Genomic DNA, 19028 nt, shown 5'->3' on the forward strand with positions numbered 1-19028 from the left:
TCCATCTAAGGTGATCCAAAGCACTGCTGGAGATCTCAGTGAGTACTGAATCCGAACTCCCTCAGTCTTCTCTTGACACCGTTGTAAGATTTTCGTTTCTGGATCACAGCTGCTGAAAAGTCCTGAAAAATCATGATCCTAGAGCCCTCGTAAATTAGGGCCTTTGGATCCTTCCCCTGGAAAAAGGAGAAAGTGAGGACTGCAGATGCTGGAGATCAGAGCTGAAAATGTGTTGCTGGAAAAGCACAGCAGGTCAGGCAGCATCCAAGGAGTAGGAGAATCAACGTTTCGGGTATGAGCCATCCTTCCCCTGGACTCTGGAAGCCTCCATGACTCTCTCCTTATCCCGTAATGATGGAACCGCACCAGGAGAGGACGAGGACGTTGACCCAGACTCAATCTCCGCGCTGTGACCCGGTGAGCCCTCTCTATCTTCAAATCCTCTCGTGCCAGCCTCCAAATCAAGGAATTTCGACAGCCATTCCTCAACAAATTCCACAGGCTGCTCACCTTCCTTACCCTCAGGCAGACCGATGATCCGAATGTTTTTTCTCTGCCCCTGTTTTCAAGATCATCCACTTGGCCACGCAAATTACGGGCCTGTGTCTTCAGGGCTTGGATCTCATCCTTGGATGAACTGGCATCAGCTTCCGCCAATGTGACCCTGTGCTCCACCTCATCTGTTCTCTTCTCCAGGTTTCCCAGCTGCTGCTCATGCTTCTGCAGCATGAGAGAGACTGGAGCCAGCTTTTCTTCAATCTGTTTTCCCAGCATCTCATGAGTCTTCAAGAGCCGGTTCACCAGGTCCGGGGAGTAATCGATCCGAGGCTGCTGCAGGCTGAACTGCAGACCCGGCCTTGGATGCTCCTCCTCCCTTTTTCGGCATCTCTGGATGGCTGAAAGTAAAGGTAAGTTCATTTTTAGATGAATCTTGGGACTCCATGATCTTTCCAGAGTCCCAAGAAATTCTGATGACCTGGGTTGGGCGGGTTAAAGGACCATCCCGTTCCTGCTGCGATGCAAAGCTCTGCAGTGCGATCTCCTCAGATTGCCGCCATCTTAGATCCCCCCCATCATACTGTTTTGACAGTTAAAAATTAATCCAGTCTCTTGTTGCCTATAAAATTATTTTCTTGTTATCTGTAGTGAAACTGGAGTTCATCTCCAGTGAGAAAAGCATGGTGTGGGAACAAAATGGCAAAACCGAATAACAGTGGTCTGGCCAGACAACCCTTTGGGGCCAGCAGTTAGTAAATGATCCCCACATAAGAAGGTGGGACAAACAGAATGGTGACGTCTGTTAGGTATTTCCCTGTTCCCATTCCCCTGCCCTATTATTTGTAGCTAGAAGCTGACAGGATGCCAGTGTCCTGTACAGTCAAACAAAGTGAATGGAGCCCACAAGATCTTGCAGGCTTCTTCCACAGACAGAAATGGTCTACAAGATATAAAACAAAAAAAAACATTTACAACATATCTGCTGATTTAGCAGTCTAATTCTCTGTTGCTCCATAAGGCTTCCATGCCCAAGTAGTGTGCACATTCCCTTTCACAATGGATGCTGATAGACATGCCATTGTTGACATCTGAAATAAAAGCAAAACATGTAGGGGAAATCCCATGTGCATTAGCGGCATCTGTGTAAAGGGAAGTAGTTTTGAGTCCAACATGACATTGGAAATCCAGGTTTTCCCCACATTCCATTAGTTTTAACTCAGAGTGCTTCTTTCTCTTTTAACAAGTTCTCCATCTGGAAGTCAATCTAGTGGACAGGTTTGGGAACATTCCAGAGGAGGGCACAGCCTGAGTAGCCATTGGGAACCTGCTGTGTTATTGAGAGCAGGTCAGTGGGTCTGTGTGAAGTTGATTGCTCAATCCTAGTCGGCATTGTCAAAATCTGAAAGGTCGTATCACTACTGCAGGGTTAGAGCAAGGCAGAGCCATTAGGAGAGAAGAAGTCAGTATGGTGGTGTAGGAGACTATGTTACTTTTTGTCATGTTCCATAAACAGCGTGGTTAAGGCATTCATCATTTCTCCTAAAACTTTTCATCTCAGCAAGTTTTGAGGTTTTGGATGTAGGTTTGCTCGCTGAGCTGGAAAGTGCATGGACTGTAACAAACACTACATTGGACAAACAGGCAGAAAACTAGCCACCAAGATACATGAACACCAACTCGCCACAAAAAGACATGACCCTCTCTCACTAGTATCCTTACCATACAGATACGGAAGGACACCACTTCAACTGGGACAACACATCCATCCGAGGACAAGCCCAAGAATTCCAAGAAGCATAGCATTCCAACCAGAACTCTACCTGAGAAACACCCCCTGAGAAAAGGAACCGGAAGTGACTTCTCCACAGGAAATGACATCACCCACCCTAAGAGAACCTTCCAGCTTAATGAGCAAACCTATATCCACTTCTCATCTCCTTTCAGAATAACCTGTTTATTCCCCATAATACTTAATAGCAACCATTCCTTTCGGGAGCTCGATGACTGTGTCCCTTATTGAGGTCTGTTAATAAATGGAAATTTGTTATTGTCATGGAAGTTTTGGTGGTGGTTGAGTGTATATATTATTTAATTTGGATAAATGTGAGGAATTGCATTATGGTAAAATGAACAAGGACAGAACTTATACAATTAAAAGTAGGACCTTGGGCAGTGTTGTAGTATAGAGAGACCTAGGGGTGCAGGTACATAATTCTTTGAAGTTTGCATCACATATAGATAGGGTGACTAAGAAGGTGTTTAGCATATTTGCCTTCATTGCTCAACCCTTTGAGTATAGGAGTTGGATGCTATGTTAGGTTGTATTGGAAATTGGTGAGGCCTGTTTTGGAGTACTGTGTCCAGTTCTGGTTGCCCTGTTATAGGAAAGATAATATTAATCTGGAGAGCATTCAGAAGAGATTTACCAGGAGGTTACTGGGAATGGAGGGTTTGAGTTATAAGGAGAGGCTGGATAGCCTGGGACCTTCACTGGCATGAAGAAAGTTGAGGGGTGACCTTAGAGATTTATAGAATCGTGAAGGGTATAAATAAGGCAAACAGCAAGTGTTTTCTCCCTCGAGTAGGGGTTTTCAAGACTACGGCCATATTTTTAAGGTAAGAGGAGAAAGATTTAAAAAAGACATGGGGCAATTATTTTACACAGGGAGGGGTTTGTGTGCGGAATGAACTTCCAGAGGAACTGATGGATATGGGTACAATTACAATGTTTAAAAGACACTTAGATAAGTGTATGAATGAGAAATGTTTGGAGGGAAATCCAAGGCCTTTTCAACATTCTATGAATCATTTTACATATTTAGACTTAGTGCAAGGTTTGCACTATTACATCTCTACTCAGAATCTCTCCACATCATATGATTTCTTACATCGTTACTATTTTCATAATCAGGTATTAGCCCTTTACGCTATCTCCACCCCTTTGCCTTTGTATGATGTTTACATCCTCCTCAGAGAACTGGGTGAGTTGGAGACGAGATGGGATTGAGTTTGCGATGTACAACATTTTTACAATTCACTTGGCCCCAACTCTTCTCTTATTGTGTGTTAAAATGATCTTGTATTTCCTGAGGAGTATGTGGCTGCCTTCTTCCTATAAAAATGTGTACCTCATGGTGTTCTATACCAAAACATATTTGCCAGTTACATAACCATTCTACAGATTTTTTTAAAAATGTCTTTCTGCATTGTGGTGTTCTTTTTTTTTAGATTAGATTACATTACAGTGTGGAAACAGGCCCTTCGGCCCAACAAGTCCACACCGACCCGCCGAAGCGAAACCTACATTTACTCCTTACCTAACACTATGGGCAATTTAGCATGGCCAATTCACCTGACCTGCACATCTTTGGACTGTGGGAGGAAACTAGAGCACCCGGAGGAAAGCCACGCAGACACGGGGAGAACGTGCAAACTCCACACAGTCAGTCGCCTGAGGCGGCAATTGAACCCGGGTCTCAGGCGCTGTGAGGCAGCAGTGCTAACCACTGTGCAACCGTGCCGCCTCTTTTTCTAATGAATATTTATATGAATATAATGATAATCCTCTTGCCAACCAATCAGTATTGTCCTATCATTCAGTAAAAATATTGATTTCCTTTTATTTTAATATTTCTTGAGCATTGTCCTTATGAGTGCAAGACAAAAAAGCTTCAATTTAATGTATCTTTTGCAGCATTATTAAAGTGGAAATTATTAAGTTATCTAGGAATAGAACACTGAAATACAATTTAGTCCCAGTATGGATACAGATGCATAATTGCATCCTAAATATCTGTTCTCATCCCTGGCCCCACAAAGCCAAAAACGTCCTCAGTCCTTTTTTGAACAGCCTCTAGAAAACTAACACTGGACAAAGGCTGACATGTGAATGGATTCCTGCCTAATTTCCTCTCTCATCTTCTGCCCACCCCTTCCATTAATGCTGTTAAATAGGAGAAAAGGCAAAAAAAGGCCTTTGCCTTGTTTTAGTAATATGTAGATCAGTGTATGTATGTCCCACTGAGACCTGAAGTTGTACCTATAGCCCAATTCTCCAAACTCATTTACCATTTCTAGATTAAATTAGACTTACAGTGTGGAAACAGGCCCTTCGGCCCAACAAGTCCACACCGACCCGCCGAAGCGCAACCCACCCATTCCCCTATATTTACCCCTTTACCTAAAACTACGGGCAATTTAGCATGGCCAATTCACCTGACCTGCACATCTTTGGACTGTGGGAGGAAACCGGAGCACCCGGAGGAAACCCACGCAGACACGGGGAGAACGTGCAAACTCCACACAGTCAGTCGCCTGAGGCGGGAAATGAACCCGGGTCTCTGGTGCTGTGAGGCAGCAGTGCTAACCATGAGTGATGAATTACTGCAGGGATTTTCTGGAACAACATTATTTGATATATACCATTTTTACATGGTTGCTGCCTTCTGTTTATGTTACAGCCCCCCAAGAAAATGTATCCACCCTCATTTGACACAATGTATCAACCTTCTCATTTTGTTTTCTATCATGTCATTATGCCATTACTGACACATACACTTGAGGTAAGAATGATACTAGTGATGAAATTATTTTATTAAGTGGACTGTTTCTTCCTATGTTTGCAGTTGCTTTAAATTACTTGGAGCTGCATGAGGAACATGCTGGATGTCCTCTAGGATATTTTCCTTGTGGAAACATTTCAAAATGTTTGCCACAGATTCTCCACTGCAATAGTGTGGATGACTGTGGAAATAAAGCCGATGAACAAGATTGTGGTATGTAAATAATTAACTACATTCTTCTGTCAGAGGATGTATTGCTCCTAATGTCTAGCTTTAGTTGCATGTGCATTTCACTGTCACTGTCAAAGAGCCTAAAGAAGTGTGATTTTAACTTGGCACAGAGTTTGTCATGCTGTAGATAGAGATGTTCTGCCACTGCTTCCTGCCCCCATAACATTCTGTAGCCTTTATGAACAAGGTCATTTTCCTGGTATGCATTTGAGAACGCAACAAGACTATGGAAAGTCCACAACTTCGCCACAATACATTCAAAAGTACACACAAGAATACAGGAAACGGAAGCAGGAATAGACCATATGACCCCACTAGAGTCTGCTTTGTTATTCAGTAAGGTTATGACTGCTCTGTCATTCAGTAAGATTATGACTGACCTGATTGTGGCCTTAACGCCAATTTCCTGCCTACTGTTCATCTGCTTCCACATACTTTACAATGTTACAAGGTTGATCTGCAAGTTTGGTGCTTGGTCCTTTGAGTGGTGCTCCTATAAGTCAGTTAAGGAGGGAATTTGTGACATCAAAATGATGCCCCATCAGAAATGTCTGGCATCTGCTGGTGGTGCTCATGCGGGGCTATGGCAGAAGCAAAAGGGTGTAATTGAATGAAGGAAATTGGCCACAAACCTGGTATTTCCTGTACATAACACCACACCCACAGCACCATGGTTAAGTCTTAACTTCACTAAAATGACCTTGCAAGCCAAGTGATTGTAGTCAAGCAGGCAGTGCTCCGCTATCTGCTCAAGGGCAGGTAGGGATAGGCAATAAAGACTGACCTTGTTAGTAATGCTCATCATCCTGTAAGTGGGTGATAAAAAAATCTCTAATAATTTCATGATGTGAAGTATTGGCACCATTTAAGAAAAAGTCTCTAGCAACCTCTACCCATTGGAAGATTTATAAAAGTTTCAGCATACCTTCCTTATACTTTGTAAAACCAAGAAACCGATTAAGTTTTTGTTAAATCTTTTGTCCTTATAATATCCACCTCGCTCTCCCTGTTCCTGCATCTCCTTTAATACTGTAGGTCTTTCAAATACATGAAGCTTAGCTCCAATTTTTCAATCCCTTTAAATAAGTCAGACAGCTTTGATCAAGGCAGATGTCAGTCCTATCTGTTCAGGCTTCTTCAGTAGTTACTACAGACACTTTACAGAATTTATTCCTTTTTCAATGCACACTTCTTTACAACAACCTCCTTGTTTGACCAGGAAGAACAGGTTTTCTCTACCCAGCCTCACCATTGCCATTTCCATTTCATTTGTTTTGTCCACTATGACCCTTCTTCTAGGACTTTAAATAAAGCCACTGCTAATGAAGTGAGTGTTCATATAGTTCACAATGTGAGGGTGCATTATTAGAAGTTAGTGAGACTCAAGGTTCAATTTTGGGCAAGCCTCAGATATTTGGTTGGGTGTATACTTTGTTATCAGAATGGAATCTGCCCAGAACCAAAATTCTACACTTAATTTTCACATTTTCATTCAATAACATGATTTTAAAAATGTTCAAGTGTTAAACTTCTCTTTAAAGCATGCTGAAGGATTTCTTTATCCATTAGTTTTCAGGGTCAGCTCTCATTGCTTCACATAATTTGTGAACATATATCTCTGTATCTGAATTAATTTTGTGCTGTGTTTTAAAAATGCTTTCTCAATTGTAGATGACAGCAATGGATGGTCTAAGGTTTTTGAGTTATATTATGGAAGATTTTCAAAATATGAAACACCATTTACCAACTGCTGTAAGTTTCTAAAAGCTTTACAAAACTTTCTTCATGTTTTGGTCAAATGTTAGTTTCTACTCAAGGAAAGGTGTCGGAGTTAGTCAGAAAAGTAGGATTCCCTTTGGAGAAGTTAGCTGTCCTTTGGAGAGATCAGGTTTTCTTCAAGGTTTTATAAATGTGTAGAAAAGTGGATAATTTCACTAGCTATCTGTTAATATAAAGGTAAGGGTTACCTTTAAAAGATTAGTGCTGCATAACAGATTTCACAGCCTGTCATTCTCACAGCAGGGGTCTGTAAGCATCACAGTTTGATTCACAGGTCCAACTGTGATAAAGTCTTTGATGTTTGTTTTCATAGGAGTTTAAATACCTGAAGGAAGTATTTTTAATGAATTAAATATTTGGAAAGAATTTAAATGTATTGAATGAACTTTTATAGATTAAAGATTTTTTAAGACAAGTGATGTATGCAATACATACTTAGAACTTTATTTCATCTCACCATGGCTCATGCCCACAGTAAATATAGGCATGAGGGGTAAGGCAAAGGGTATGAATATGGGGGACATGATTTTCCTGAGTTGGCAGTGGGTTGGCTTTGGTTATAAAGGGCCATTGGGCGAGTAGAGAGGCATAGTTAGAATGGAGGTTAAAAGGGGCCATGGGAGGGTTCATGAGATGGCATGGATGGAACTATGAGTGTATGCGGTCTGAGGAGATGTGATGGACAAGAGCTATGTTTTGCTTCATTGTTTTAATTACAACTAGAATAAAATCCCAGTGCACAAGAGCATTTTTAACAAGCCACCTCTGTGCGCAGCAGCTGCTCTGGCTGCCTGCTGACCATCCTCGAGGCAGTGGCCCCAACTCTTGTTAACACGAGAATGAAAGTCTGAAAATTTGATACATTTTCTCAGTAATGAAAATTCTTCTTCAATGGCCTCGAAAATCCATTGTTGGTATTTGTGGAATCACCATGGATTATCATTGGTACACCATATAGTTGTAATACCAACAAGTTATTGACCATGGGATTATAATCTTTCCTCCCCTTTTCCTGTCAATGACCTTAATTTTGATCACCACATTACAAACAAAGAAAGAACAATATCGTACAGGAACAGGCCTTTTGGCCTTCCCAGCCTGCGACAACACATTTTGCTGTGAAAACTGTCTTCACTTACAGGATCCGTAACCCTCTACTCTCTTCCTATTCATGTATCCCTCCAGGTGCTTCTTGAATCCTCCTATTGTGTCTGCTTCCACCACCACCTCTGGCAGTGCATTGCAGACACTCACCAACCTTTGTGTGAAAGACTTGCCTCGCACATCTCTTTTAAACCGCCATCCCACACCTTGAACCTGTGTCCCCTAGTAATTGACTCCTCAACCCTGGGAAAAAGCCTCATTTTCCACTCAATCCATGCCATTCGCAATCATCTAATCTTCTATCAAGTTTCTACTTAACCTCTTGCATTCCAGCTTTGTCTATCCAACCTTTCTGCATAGCTTAAAATCCCCCATACCAGACAACATCCTGGTAAACCTTTTCTGTACCTTGTCCAAAGCATCAACACCCTTCTTGTAGTGTGGTGACCAGAATTATATGCAATATTTCAAGTGTGACATAACGAAAGTTCTATAAAGCTACAGCATAACCTGCCTATCCTTATACTCAATGCCCCTTCCCATAAAGGCCAATACGCTATAGGCTTTTTTACTACCTTTTCTATCTGCAATGCCACCTTTAGTGATCTGTGGACTTGCATACCCAGATCCCTCTGCATATCAATACTTCTAAGGGTTCTGCCATCACTATATAATTTCCATCCGTACCTTCCAAAATGCATCACCTCACATTTGTCCAGATTGAACTCCATCTGCTCTTTTTCTGCCTATGCCTCCAACAGATCTGTATCCTGCTGACAATCTTCCTCACTAGCTACAACTCCACCAGTCTTGTATCATCTGCAAACTTACTAATTAGACCAGCACATTTTCTTCCAAATCATTTATGTGGACCACAAACAACACAGAGGTCCCAGCATTGATACCTGTGGAACACCGCCAGTCACAACTTTCCATTCCAAAACGCATCCTTCCACTGCTATCCTTTGATGTCTATGACTAAGCCAGTTCTGTATCCATCTTGCCAGATCACCCCTGATACTATGTAACTTCACCTTCTGTACAAGTCTGCCATGAGGGATCATGTCAAAGGCTTTACGAAGTCTATGTGGACAACATCAATGGTTTTTCCCTCATGAATCATTTTGGTCACCTCCTCAAAAAACTCAAAGTTAGTGAGGCACAACCTCCCCTACATAAAACTATGCTGCCTATTGCTAATAACATTTGCTTCTAAATGCATATAGATCTTGTCCTTGAGATTTTTTTCTAATAATGTCCCTACCACTGATGTGAGGCTCACAGGCCTATAATTTCCTGGATTGTCCCTGTTACCCTTAAACAATGGAACAATATTGGCTATTCTCAGTCCTCTGGGACCTCACCTTGTGGCCAAAGAGGATACAAAAGTGTCTGTCAATGCTCCAGCAATTTGTTCTCTCACCTCCCTCAATATTCCAGGATAGATCCCATTAGAACCGGTGACTTAGCTACTGCAGTTCTTTTTAAGATGCATAATACCTTTTTTTTTTAATTGCAACTTGGCTTAGAGATTCGACACTCCTCTCTGAGATCATCTTCCACCAATTCCTTCTCTTTGATGAATAATTACAGTTGAATTATTGCAAAAACAGTGCTTGAGAAGCCAGCTTGGTCTTCTGATGTTCTGGCACAATATTGATAACCTGTAGAAATGTCAGTAATGAGATGACTGTACTGAACATACAATACATCTAACAAAGAAAGTTAGGGTAACTGGCCCTGGCTTCCATTAATTGTGACTTATTTTTTTCCAGATCTGCTCCTGTCCAATATTACCCTCAACTGCACTCATGATCTTTCTCCCATTGGTGACCAGAAATCCTATCGGCTGCCTACCTGCATATTTAATTACACACAATCCAGAAGGTTAATTCTTAGTAATGGTGAAATCAGACAAGTGAGCAGAAGACCATTTTCTTTCATTTCTGGATCATTCATCCAAAACCACCAGAAGAATTCCCTCACCCTAAAGATAAAATTTTGATGAGCCTGGATATTGAGTGGACAAAAAAAATGAAATAAGACTTTTCCATTTCAATATCCACTGATTACATACCAGGATTTCAGAATATTGGACACAATGCCAGCATCCACAATTGTCTTATATGTAGATATTTCAGGTTAGGTAATCAGTGTATGGTATTTCCAACAAAGTATGGTTGCACCATAATGACAAGTGTATTTCAGTAATGCATTTTCCCAGCAATTAGGCATAGTACTATTATCAGAGAATTCGCAATAAACAGCGAGTCTCCTGCAGTTAAATGTTTAAACTATAACTATAGTTAGTGTCTTTGTCAGACTGTAAAGTGCAAATGTGCAGGCATCTGGTAAGGATGCTGTGTCCTCTCCTACAATCAGTTAGCCAGCTGAAATTCATCTTGTAGGCTAAGATGTGAAGAAAGGACATTTGGAGCGAACATTAGGAACCAATTAACACAATAAAATTGCACTCCAGCTAGCTTCAGCACCTTTGAGAGTAAATAAGAAACCTGTGGGAAGGAATAGACTGTGTTTAAAATTCTATTTACGAAGTATATGGAAACACTCTCTTTCACAACAAAAAAAATTCAATAAATCACAAAACAAATAAAATACTGTAACATTTCTTTTTGCAGTGCTTGGGAATATTTCAGAGAAATGTCAATGCAGAGGCTTGGAACTCGAGTGTGAACGTGCTGAACTATATTCCATTCCCTTGGTTTCATCCAATGTACTAGCACTGTAAGTACAGAAACATTCAGATCATCCAAGGGAGAAATAGCAGGTGAAACCCCAGGTAGCAGTGAGGTATTTGACAGTGGGTCAATGGAAGTAAGTGAGACTTCTGCTCTGGGTGGGACAGTTGACTACAAATGATCACATTACAGCTAATCAATTAGCTATGTACAGGCAGTGAGCATAGCAAGAATAGGCAGGATCAAAGGCCTGGCTGCCATATTTAAAGGGCATCTAGACAGACATTCATTAACTTCAAACTAGAAACATCATTCTCAGAGGAGATTTTTGGAATTGCAGGTGCTGCCACCTATCTCCCCCTTGTTGAGCAAGACCACCATCTATGTCCAAGCACAGACAGGGGACCCTACGGTTTGGAGGCATCTGGCTTCAGGTTCTCCCCCAGGCCTGTCTGGGAAAGGCAGGAGGACATGTATCCCAAGGATAGCTGCAGGAGTTGCTCTTATCTGACGAAGATAGAAGTTAGAACAAGGTTTAGCATTTATGGGGCCCACTCCAGAATCTGGGTGCAATGCAAAAAGAGAATGAATAATCTGTTGTACTCCGCCAGGTTAAGTGGCACTGTGTAGTCTCTGGAAAGTGGCTTTTGAAATCCACACGTCCAGGCACGGAATAGTGAGCGAGTGCCCTTCTGAAAGCCCACAAAAAACCTGGAAAATGTCAGTCACCATGACAATGAAACAGAAATGTCAGCCAGTGGATAAAAGTGACTGGAAGAGCTGTCCCTTACAAATTCAATCACTGGCTGTTACTCTCTGGCACCTAGCTGCTGGTAGGCTCAACCTATCAGCACAAATTGTGGGAGGAAAGCTACCTTAAATTGGAGGTGTTAAAAGTTAAAAATCACACAACACCAGGTTATAGTCCAACAGGTTTATTTGGAAGCACTAGTTTTTGGAGTGCTACTCTTTCATCAGGTGGTTGTGGATAGTAAGATTGTAAGACACATATAGCAAAAGTTTACAGTGTGATGTAACTGAAAATATATGTTGAAAAAGTCCTGGATTGTTTGTTAAGTCTCATCTTTTAGAATGACCATGTTGGTTTCAGTTCTTTCATATGTAAATCGCAAAACATTTTTTTATAAGTTACATTCTCAAGTGAACTTTAACAATAGGTGTCATGTCGGCCCAGATAAGGTAATGAAGGTGTTAGCTCCCTGTAAGGCTGTCTGTGCCACAATGGTCAGACTGATTCTCATCGAAAAAAACAGATTTACAAAATCTTACATGGATTCATGCAGTTTTTGAGCAAAGTAAAATGTAATTCTGCAAGTACAAATTCACCCCACAAACGTGTGTGTAGTGTGTGTGTGTATAGTGTGTAGGTGTGTGTGTATGTATAGTGTGTAGGTGTGTGTGTATGTATAGTGTGTAGGTGTGTATGTATGTATAGTGTGTGTGTATGTATGTATGTATAGTGTGTGTGTGTATGTATAGTGTGTGTGTATGTATGTATAGTGTGTGTGTGTATGTATGTACAGTGTGTGTGTGTGTGATGCGATGGAGTCACTTGTAGTGTGCCATGAACCCAAAGGTCCCAGTTGAGGCTATCCCCGTGGCTACCATCCTCTACTCGGCCACTTTTCATTGTTGCCTGTCCCGAAGTCTGCCTTCAGAGGTTGAATGTTCTGGACTGCTGAAGTGTTCTCCGATTGGGAGGGAACACTTCTGTCTGTTGATTGTTCTGTGGTGTCCATCCATCCATTGCAGTAGCCTCTGTTTGGTCTCGCCAATGTACCATGCTTCAGGGCATCCTTGCCTGCAGTATATGAGATAGACAACGTTGGCTGAGTCGCATGAGTACCTGCTACATACATGGTGGGAGGTGTCCCCACCCATAATGATGGTATCCATGTCGATACATTAACATGTCTTGCAGTGTCTACTGTGACAAGGTTGCATGGTATTGTCCTGAAAGCTGTGCAGTTTGCTACGAACAATGATCTGTTTGAGGTTTGATGACTGTTTAAAAGATGAGAAGTGGAGGTTTGGGGAAGGTCTTGGCATGGTGCTCATCCTCATTGATAATGTGTTGCAAGAACATGGCATAGTTTTTCGGCTCCTGGGAAATACTAGACAACAATGGTTGCAGTCTCCTGAGGAAGTCATTACAGTTCCTCGCTGTGGCACATCGGAACTGGCGTACGGTGAGTTGAGCATCATACCCTGTTCTGAGGGCATCCCTGAGTACTTCCAACTGCCCTTCATGTTCCTCCTCATCTGAACAGATACTGTGTGTGCGTAGGGCTTGTCCATAGGGGATGGCTGTTTTAATGTGTTTTGGGTGGAAGCTGGAGAAGTGCAGCATTGTGTGGTTATCCATGGGTTTGTGGTAGAGTGAGGTGCTGAGGTGCCCATCCTTGATGGAGATGCATGTGTCCCAGAATGAGACAGATAGTAGAGAGTAGTCCATGGTGAGCTTGATTGTGGGATGAAACATGTTGATATCACTGTAGTTTTTTCAGTGACTCCTCTCCATGGGTCCAGAGGAAGAAAATGTCATCAATGTACCCGGTATATAGTGTTTGTTGGAGGTCCTGCGTAGAGAAGAAGTCTTGTTCGAACCTGTGCATGAAAATGTTGGCATATTGGGGTGCAAATTTGGTCCCCATGGCTGTTCCATGTGTCTGGATGAAGAACTGGTTGTCAAAGGTGAAGACGTTGTGATCGAGGATAAAGCGGATGAGTTGTAGGACAGTGTTTGGAGATTGGCAGTTGTTGCTGTTGAGTACTGAGGCTGTTGCCGCGATGCCGCCATTGTGGGGGATGCTGGTGTAGAGTGCGGAAACCTCCATTGTGTCCAAGGAATGTTCCCGGTTTGATTGGTCCATGGGTGCTGAGTTTCTGGAAGAAATCTTTAGAGTCGCGACAGAAGCTGGAGATCTCCTTTACAATGGGTTTTAATATGCCTCCGACATAGCCAGAGAGGTTCTCACAAAGGGTATCATTGCCTGATATGATGGGACGTCCTGTTGTATTGGCTTTGTGTATCTTCGGAAGAGAGTAGAAGTCACCTACACGAGAAGTACGTGGGATGAGTGCACGTAGGGAACTCTGAAGAACTGGGTCCAATGTCCTGATCAATGTGTTTAGTTCACGGGTGTGCTGTTTGGTCGGATCGGCTGGTAGTCATCTGTAGTGTTCCTGGTTGTTCAGTTGTCAGTACACCTCCTTGCAGTAATCTGTTCTATTCCGAATGACTATGGTTCCTCCTTTATCTGCTGGTTTGATGACAATGTTGTGATTGGTTTTGAGAGCATGGATGGCATTGTGTTATGATTTGGTGATGTTCTGCTCTAACTCATGGGTACGGCTGATGAATCTGGCATTTGTATATTTCTTGACAGTTTGAGCACACCTGTCAAGCTCAGGGCAGCGGTCCTCCGCTGGGGTCCAAGTTGACTCCTTCTTTGGTCAATCCTCTACAGATCCCTGTGATGACTGTTCGGGTTCGTCGGGTGGGCTCATTGGGATCACTGTGTCTCTGAGAGGCTGTATGTATGTGTGTGAGTCTGATATAAAAGAGGTTTAAGTCTGTGAGAGTGTGTGCGCGCGTGTGTGTGCGCGCGCGGTGGGTCACCTGTAATGTGACATGAACCCAAGGTCCCGGTTGAGGCCATCCCCATGGGTGCCGAACTCGTTATCAGCCTCTGCTGGGCCACTTTTCGTTGTTACCTGTCCCGAAGTCCGCCTTGGAGGATGGACTCCTGAAGGTCCGAGGTCGAATGTCCTCGACCCTTGAGGTGTTCTTCGACTGCTGGGAGGGAACACTCCTGTCTGTTGATTGTTGTGCGGTGTCCATTCATCCGTTGCCGTCGCCTCTGTTTGGTTTCATCAATGTACCATGTTTCAGGGCATCCTTGCCTGCAGCATATGAGATAGACAATGTTGGCTGAGTCACATGTGTACCTGCCACGTACGTGGTGGGAGATGTCCCCACATGTAATGTAGTGGTGTCCATGTCAACACTCTGACATGTCTTGCAGCGTCTACCGTGACAAGGTTGTATGGTATTGTCCTGAAAGCCAGGCAGTTTGCTGCAAGCAATGATCATTCAATCACAACGTCTTCACCTTTGACAACCAGTTCTTCATCAATTGGTAGCTATGCCCCCTTGTACAAGCTGACCTTCATCATCCTAGGAAAAAAGACTTTCACTGTCTACCCTATCTAATCCTCTGATCATCTTGTATGTCTCTATCAAATGCACGCTTAGCCTTTTTCTTTCCAGGGAGAACAGACCCAAGTCTGTCAAGCCTTTCCTCATAAGACCTTCCCTCCAGACCAGGTAACATTCTGATAAATCTCCTCTACACCTTTTCCAATGCTTCCGCATCTTTTCTTTAATGGGCGACCAGAAGTGTACACAACATTTCAAGTGTTGCTGCAGTAGCATTTTGTATAGTTGCAACATCCCTGTACCAATAAAACCTAACACACAGTAGGCCTTCTTAACAGCATTATCAACCTGGGTGCCAGGTTGCTGCCAGGTCAGGGCTGCTGGAGCTGTTGCTGTCATGGCCTTTGATGGGGAGCCTGAAAAGAAGCGAGGGAAAGAGGCTTGAAAAGGCAATGTGGTAGGGGATTTGCAAAGGATGGGGGAGAAGAAGGTAGACAACTTTAATTTCTGTAAATAAAGAAATAATCAACTAATTGGAAGCCCCTGGAAAAGTAAAATCACTGAGGCAACGCATGTAAAATACAAATGGATGTAAAATCCCTAGATTTAGGTTCTGGAGACATTACATGTGGGTCACATGTAGTGGGTGCTATTATAATGAACATTGTGTTAATTTTTAAATCTGAATTTGAGATTGAGATCTATGATGCAGTAAAATGGTAGCAACTGCCTACTTAGAATATTCCAGTTTTGTGCATAAATAGTGGAAGCTGTGACTTCACCAGTCTTTGGACTTTGGCTAGTGACTCTTTTATGCCATGAAAGTGTGTGTCAGTGCTTATGAAATAAATGTTTGTTGCTGACTTAAGCATTTTGTCATATGTTAATTTAAATATCACTGCCGATGAAATTAACTCTTTTCTGATCTTTTGTGGCTTTAAATTTGATGGATCATTTTTAATTATTGAAAATATTGATTCATTCTTGTGTTGGTTTTGCGCAACTAGAAATACACTATACATCAACATAAATACAGAAGACATTGTTACTACAGGCCTAAATCATCTATAAAATGAGCTAGTGAACAAAAGGAGCCTCTGAAAAATGAAACATAGACCCTGAAAATAAAAAAAAGCCTCAAAGTAAAATTGACACCATTTGCAATAATGATATTTTGGTGGCTACTTTTTGGTTTTCAAGGACCTCTTTTTCATTCTCACTAAGTCAATAATTGGATGATACCATCATGTGACAAAATTATCTTCTGTAATAGACATCTGGTTGTTTGAATTCACAGAAGTAGAATTAGAAAAATTCATCAATATCCTCAATCATTATGAACAACCATTAAAGTTAAAGCTGCACACAAGAAATGTCTTAATTTCCTATATATAAAACAGTATTTCAGTTGTGTCACAGATGGAGTAAAAACATTTTTGATTATGTCTCTCTATCCATATATTTGGTGACTATTTTAAAACACATTAAACAGCCCAGTAAAGGTAGGAGTGACAGCCATTTGACTGAATTTAGCATTAAGTTCCAGAACCTTCTCGGAAGTCAACATCAGCCTGATAATCAATACTCTACATACCTCTTGGTGGGTCTAGAATACTATTTATAATGTTATAAGAGAAAAGCCCTTTATGATAGAATTGAAAGTTATGTTGATCTTACAAGATGATGTGTTCATGATTTGCCAGCTATGGTCTAACGTTAGAAGAGATTCACCACGACTTTGCCAAGGCTGAAGCAATTCAACCTTGAAGAAAGACCAGATAGACTATTTCCTTAAAGCAGTGAAGACTGAAAGGGATCTGGTTGGGGTGTACAAAGACATAGACAGGGTAGAAAGGGAGAAACTATTCTCCTTGGTAGAGGGTCAGTAACCAGGGAGTACAGTTTGGGGTAAGGAGCAGCAGGTTTAGAGTCACAGCAATGTACAGGAGATTTGAGCAAAAATTCTTTAACCCAAAAGTTTGAGGGTATCCGGAGCTGACTGATGAAAAGGATGGTCGAGGTTGGACTCCTCAAGATTTTTAAGAACTATTTAAATGAGCACTTGAAATGTCATACAATACAAGTATTCAGGCCAAGTGCTGGAAAATTGGATTCTTACTGATGGATGTTTGATGACCAGCATGGATACAGTGGGCCAAAGGATCTTAAGACTAGATGACATTTAACCTCTGAAATGGGCTGTAGACAGTTGGCTTTCTACAGTGTGAGCCTTTGTCTCAATGGTAGCTGCTGCTCCCCTGTAGATGGCTTGGTTACATGACTCCCACATTACTGAATCCTTTTTAATTAAATAATTTTGAAACAACCATTGGATTAGGGGCCAGTGCAGTTTCATACAGCATCCACTGGCAATATTAATACTCTTAAATCCAGGACAAAGGATCATCTTCAAGCCTGTAAAAAGCAGCCAACATGTGTGTCTTCTGTGAGTAAAAATTTCTTTCATCCAAATGGTGAGGCAAAAGTCACATTTCATATCTACACCTCCTCAGAAGACTTTTGAAGAGATTTTTAAAGGAAAGAAACTGCCGACAACTGTCCAACTGCTGGCTAGATCTTCAACTATCCTCACAAAGGGATTTCAGATTGTAAACTTGAACTTTGGACTCCATCTTAAAAACAAGAATATTGTTAACTGGTTTTGAAAACTGAACAAATTCATGTATGTTTTCTACTGAAATTCTTACTAATTGAATAATTTCTTTATCCTTTTGTTTATGGTGCATAAGTCTGCCCATGTTGTGAAGCATTCTCCTGCATCTGAGGGTGGTACGATGGCTCAATTACTGCCTAACTGCACCAGGATTCTGGGTTCAATTCCATCCTTGGTGACTGTCCATGTGGAGTTTGCACATTCTCCCTGTGACTGTGTGGATTTGCTCCAGTTTCCTCCAATAGTCCAAAGATATGCAGGTTAGATGGATTGGCAATAGGATAGTGTAAGGGAGTAGGTCTGAGTGGGATACTCTTCAGAGGTCTGTGTGGACTTGATGGGCTGAGTGGCCTGGTTCCACGCTGTAGGGATTCTATGAAGAGTGTGGAATAAACCTTACTTCTGATTTAATTTACCACATTGTTGTTGGGGTTCCTACAAAGCCAGAATCCACCATATCAGAGGGAATGGCAGAAATACACCCTCACTGTTTAAACAAAGGGAAAACAAATTGCAATCTTCTTCTTGAGAAATGGAGAAAATGGTAAGGAGATTTGTTTTAAAAGTCACAATCTATCCATAACAGCAATTCTGATCAGACAACAGTGATAAGTTAGCAACAAATGTCTTTTTTTTTAAATAAGATTTTTTTAAAAACCCTTCTAAGCCATCATCTTCCACAGAGTACTGAGGTCAGAGCGAAAGCATTTTCATTGTGTAAGCTGGAAGATTTAACCTATTAGTTACTATCCTTTTTACTGCATCTCAGATACCAGTGTCAGATTTGAGTTGAACAATTGACAATGTTTTTCTCCATAAAGTAGCTATTGAATGAGGTTGGTGACGATTCACCGCAGCACATTCACCGACGCTGATTAGTCACAGCCAGTTCGCCGCCAGCGTTTCTCCACTGGGGTGACTTGACCTCTGGAGACTATTCACCACCGGAAAAAATGTATATGTAGTGATTGTTTCTCCCTCCCGCCTGTTCTTTCATACTTCTCAGTGCCCTTTATTTATACAACAACATAGTACATATTGATTTAAAAAAAGGTGAAATAAATATCATTTTATTGGTTTATATATAAAAATGAGTTACAAACACTTGCGGTGGCGAATCGTCCTCGGCGGTGAAAGGGTAGTGACTAATCGGCGGTGGCGAAGGGTCCCATCCCGATTGAATGAGTGCAGGCATCGGTGATTTAAAATTTCCTGACTAATTCAGTATTTCCTGGTTGAAAGGTTTAAAACTTTAAAAGCAGCTCCCCTTTCCCTCCCTCACTTGTATTCTCATCCTC

At 41.8% G+C, this 19028-nt stretch overlaps 1 protein-coding gene across 1 annotated transcript in view; it reads left to right on the top strand.

The window, feature by feature from the left end:
* The first annotated feature begins 354 nt into the window (after positions 1 to 354).
* Positions 355 to 19028, top strand: part of rxfp1 (relaxin family peptide receptor 1) — a 122595-nt gene continuing 103921 nt past the window's right edge. The window contains exons 1-4 of the mRNA XM_043673942.2: positions 355 to 417; positions 3410 to 3479; positions 5124 to 5273; positions 10814 to 10919. Coding sequence (XP_043529877.2) covers positions 355 to 417; positions 3410 to 3479; positions 5124 to 5273; positions 10814 to 10919 — 389 coding nt within the window. The remainder of the gene's footprint in view (positions 418 to 3409; positions 3480 to 5123; positions 5274 to 10813; positions 10920 to 19028) is intronic.

This window comes from Chiloscyllium plagiosum, unplaced genomic scaffold, assembly GCF_037043375.1.
Source record: "Chiloscyllium plagiosum isolate Xiang-an unplaced genomic scaffold, Cpla_swu_hap1 HiC_scaffold_36, whole genome shotgun sequence".
Taxonomy (NCBI): domain Eukaryota; kingdom Metazoa; phylum Chordata; class Chondrichthyes; order Orectolobiformes; family Hemiscylliidae; genus Chiloscyllium; species Chiloscyllium plagiosum.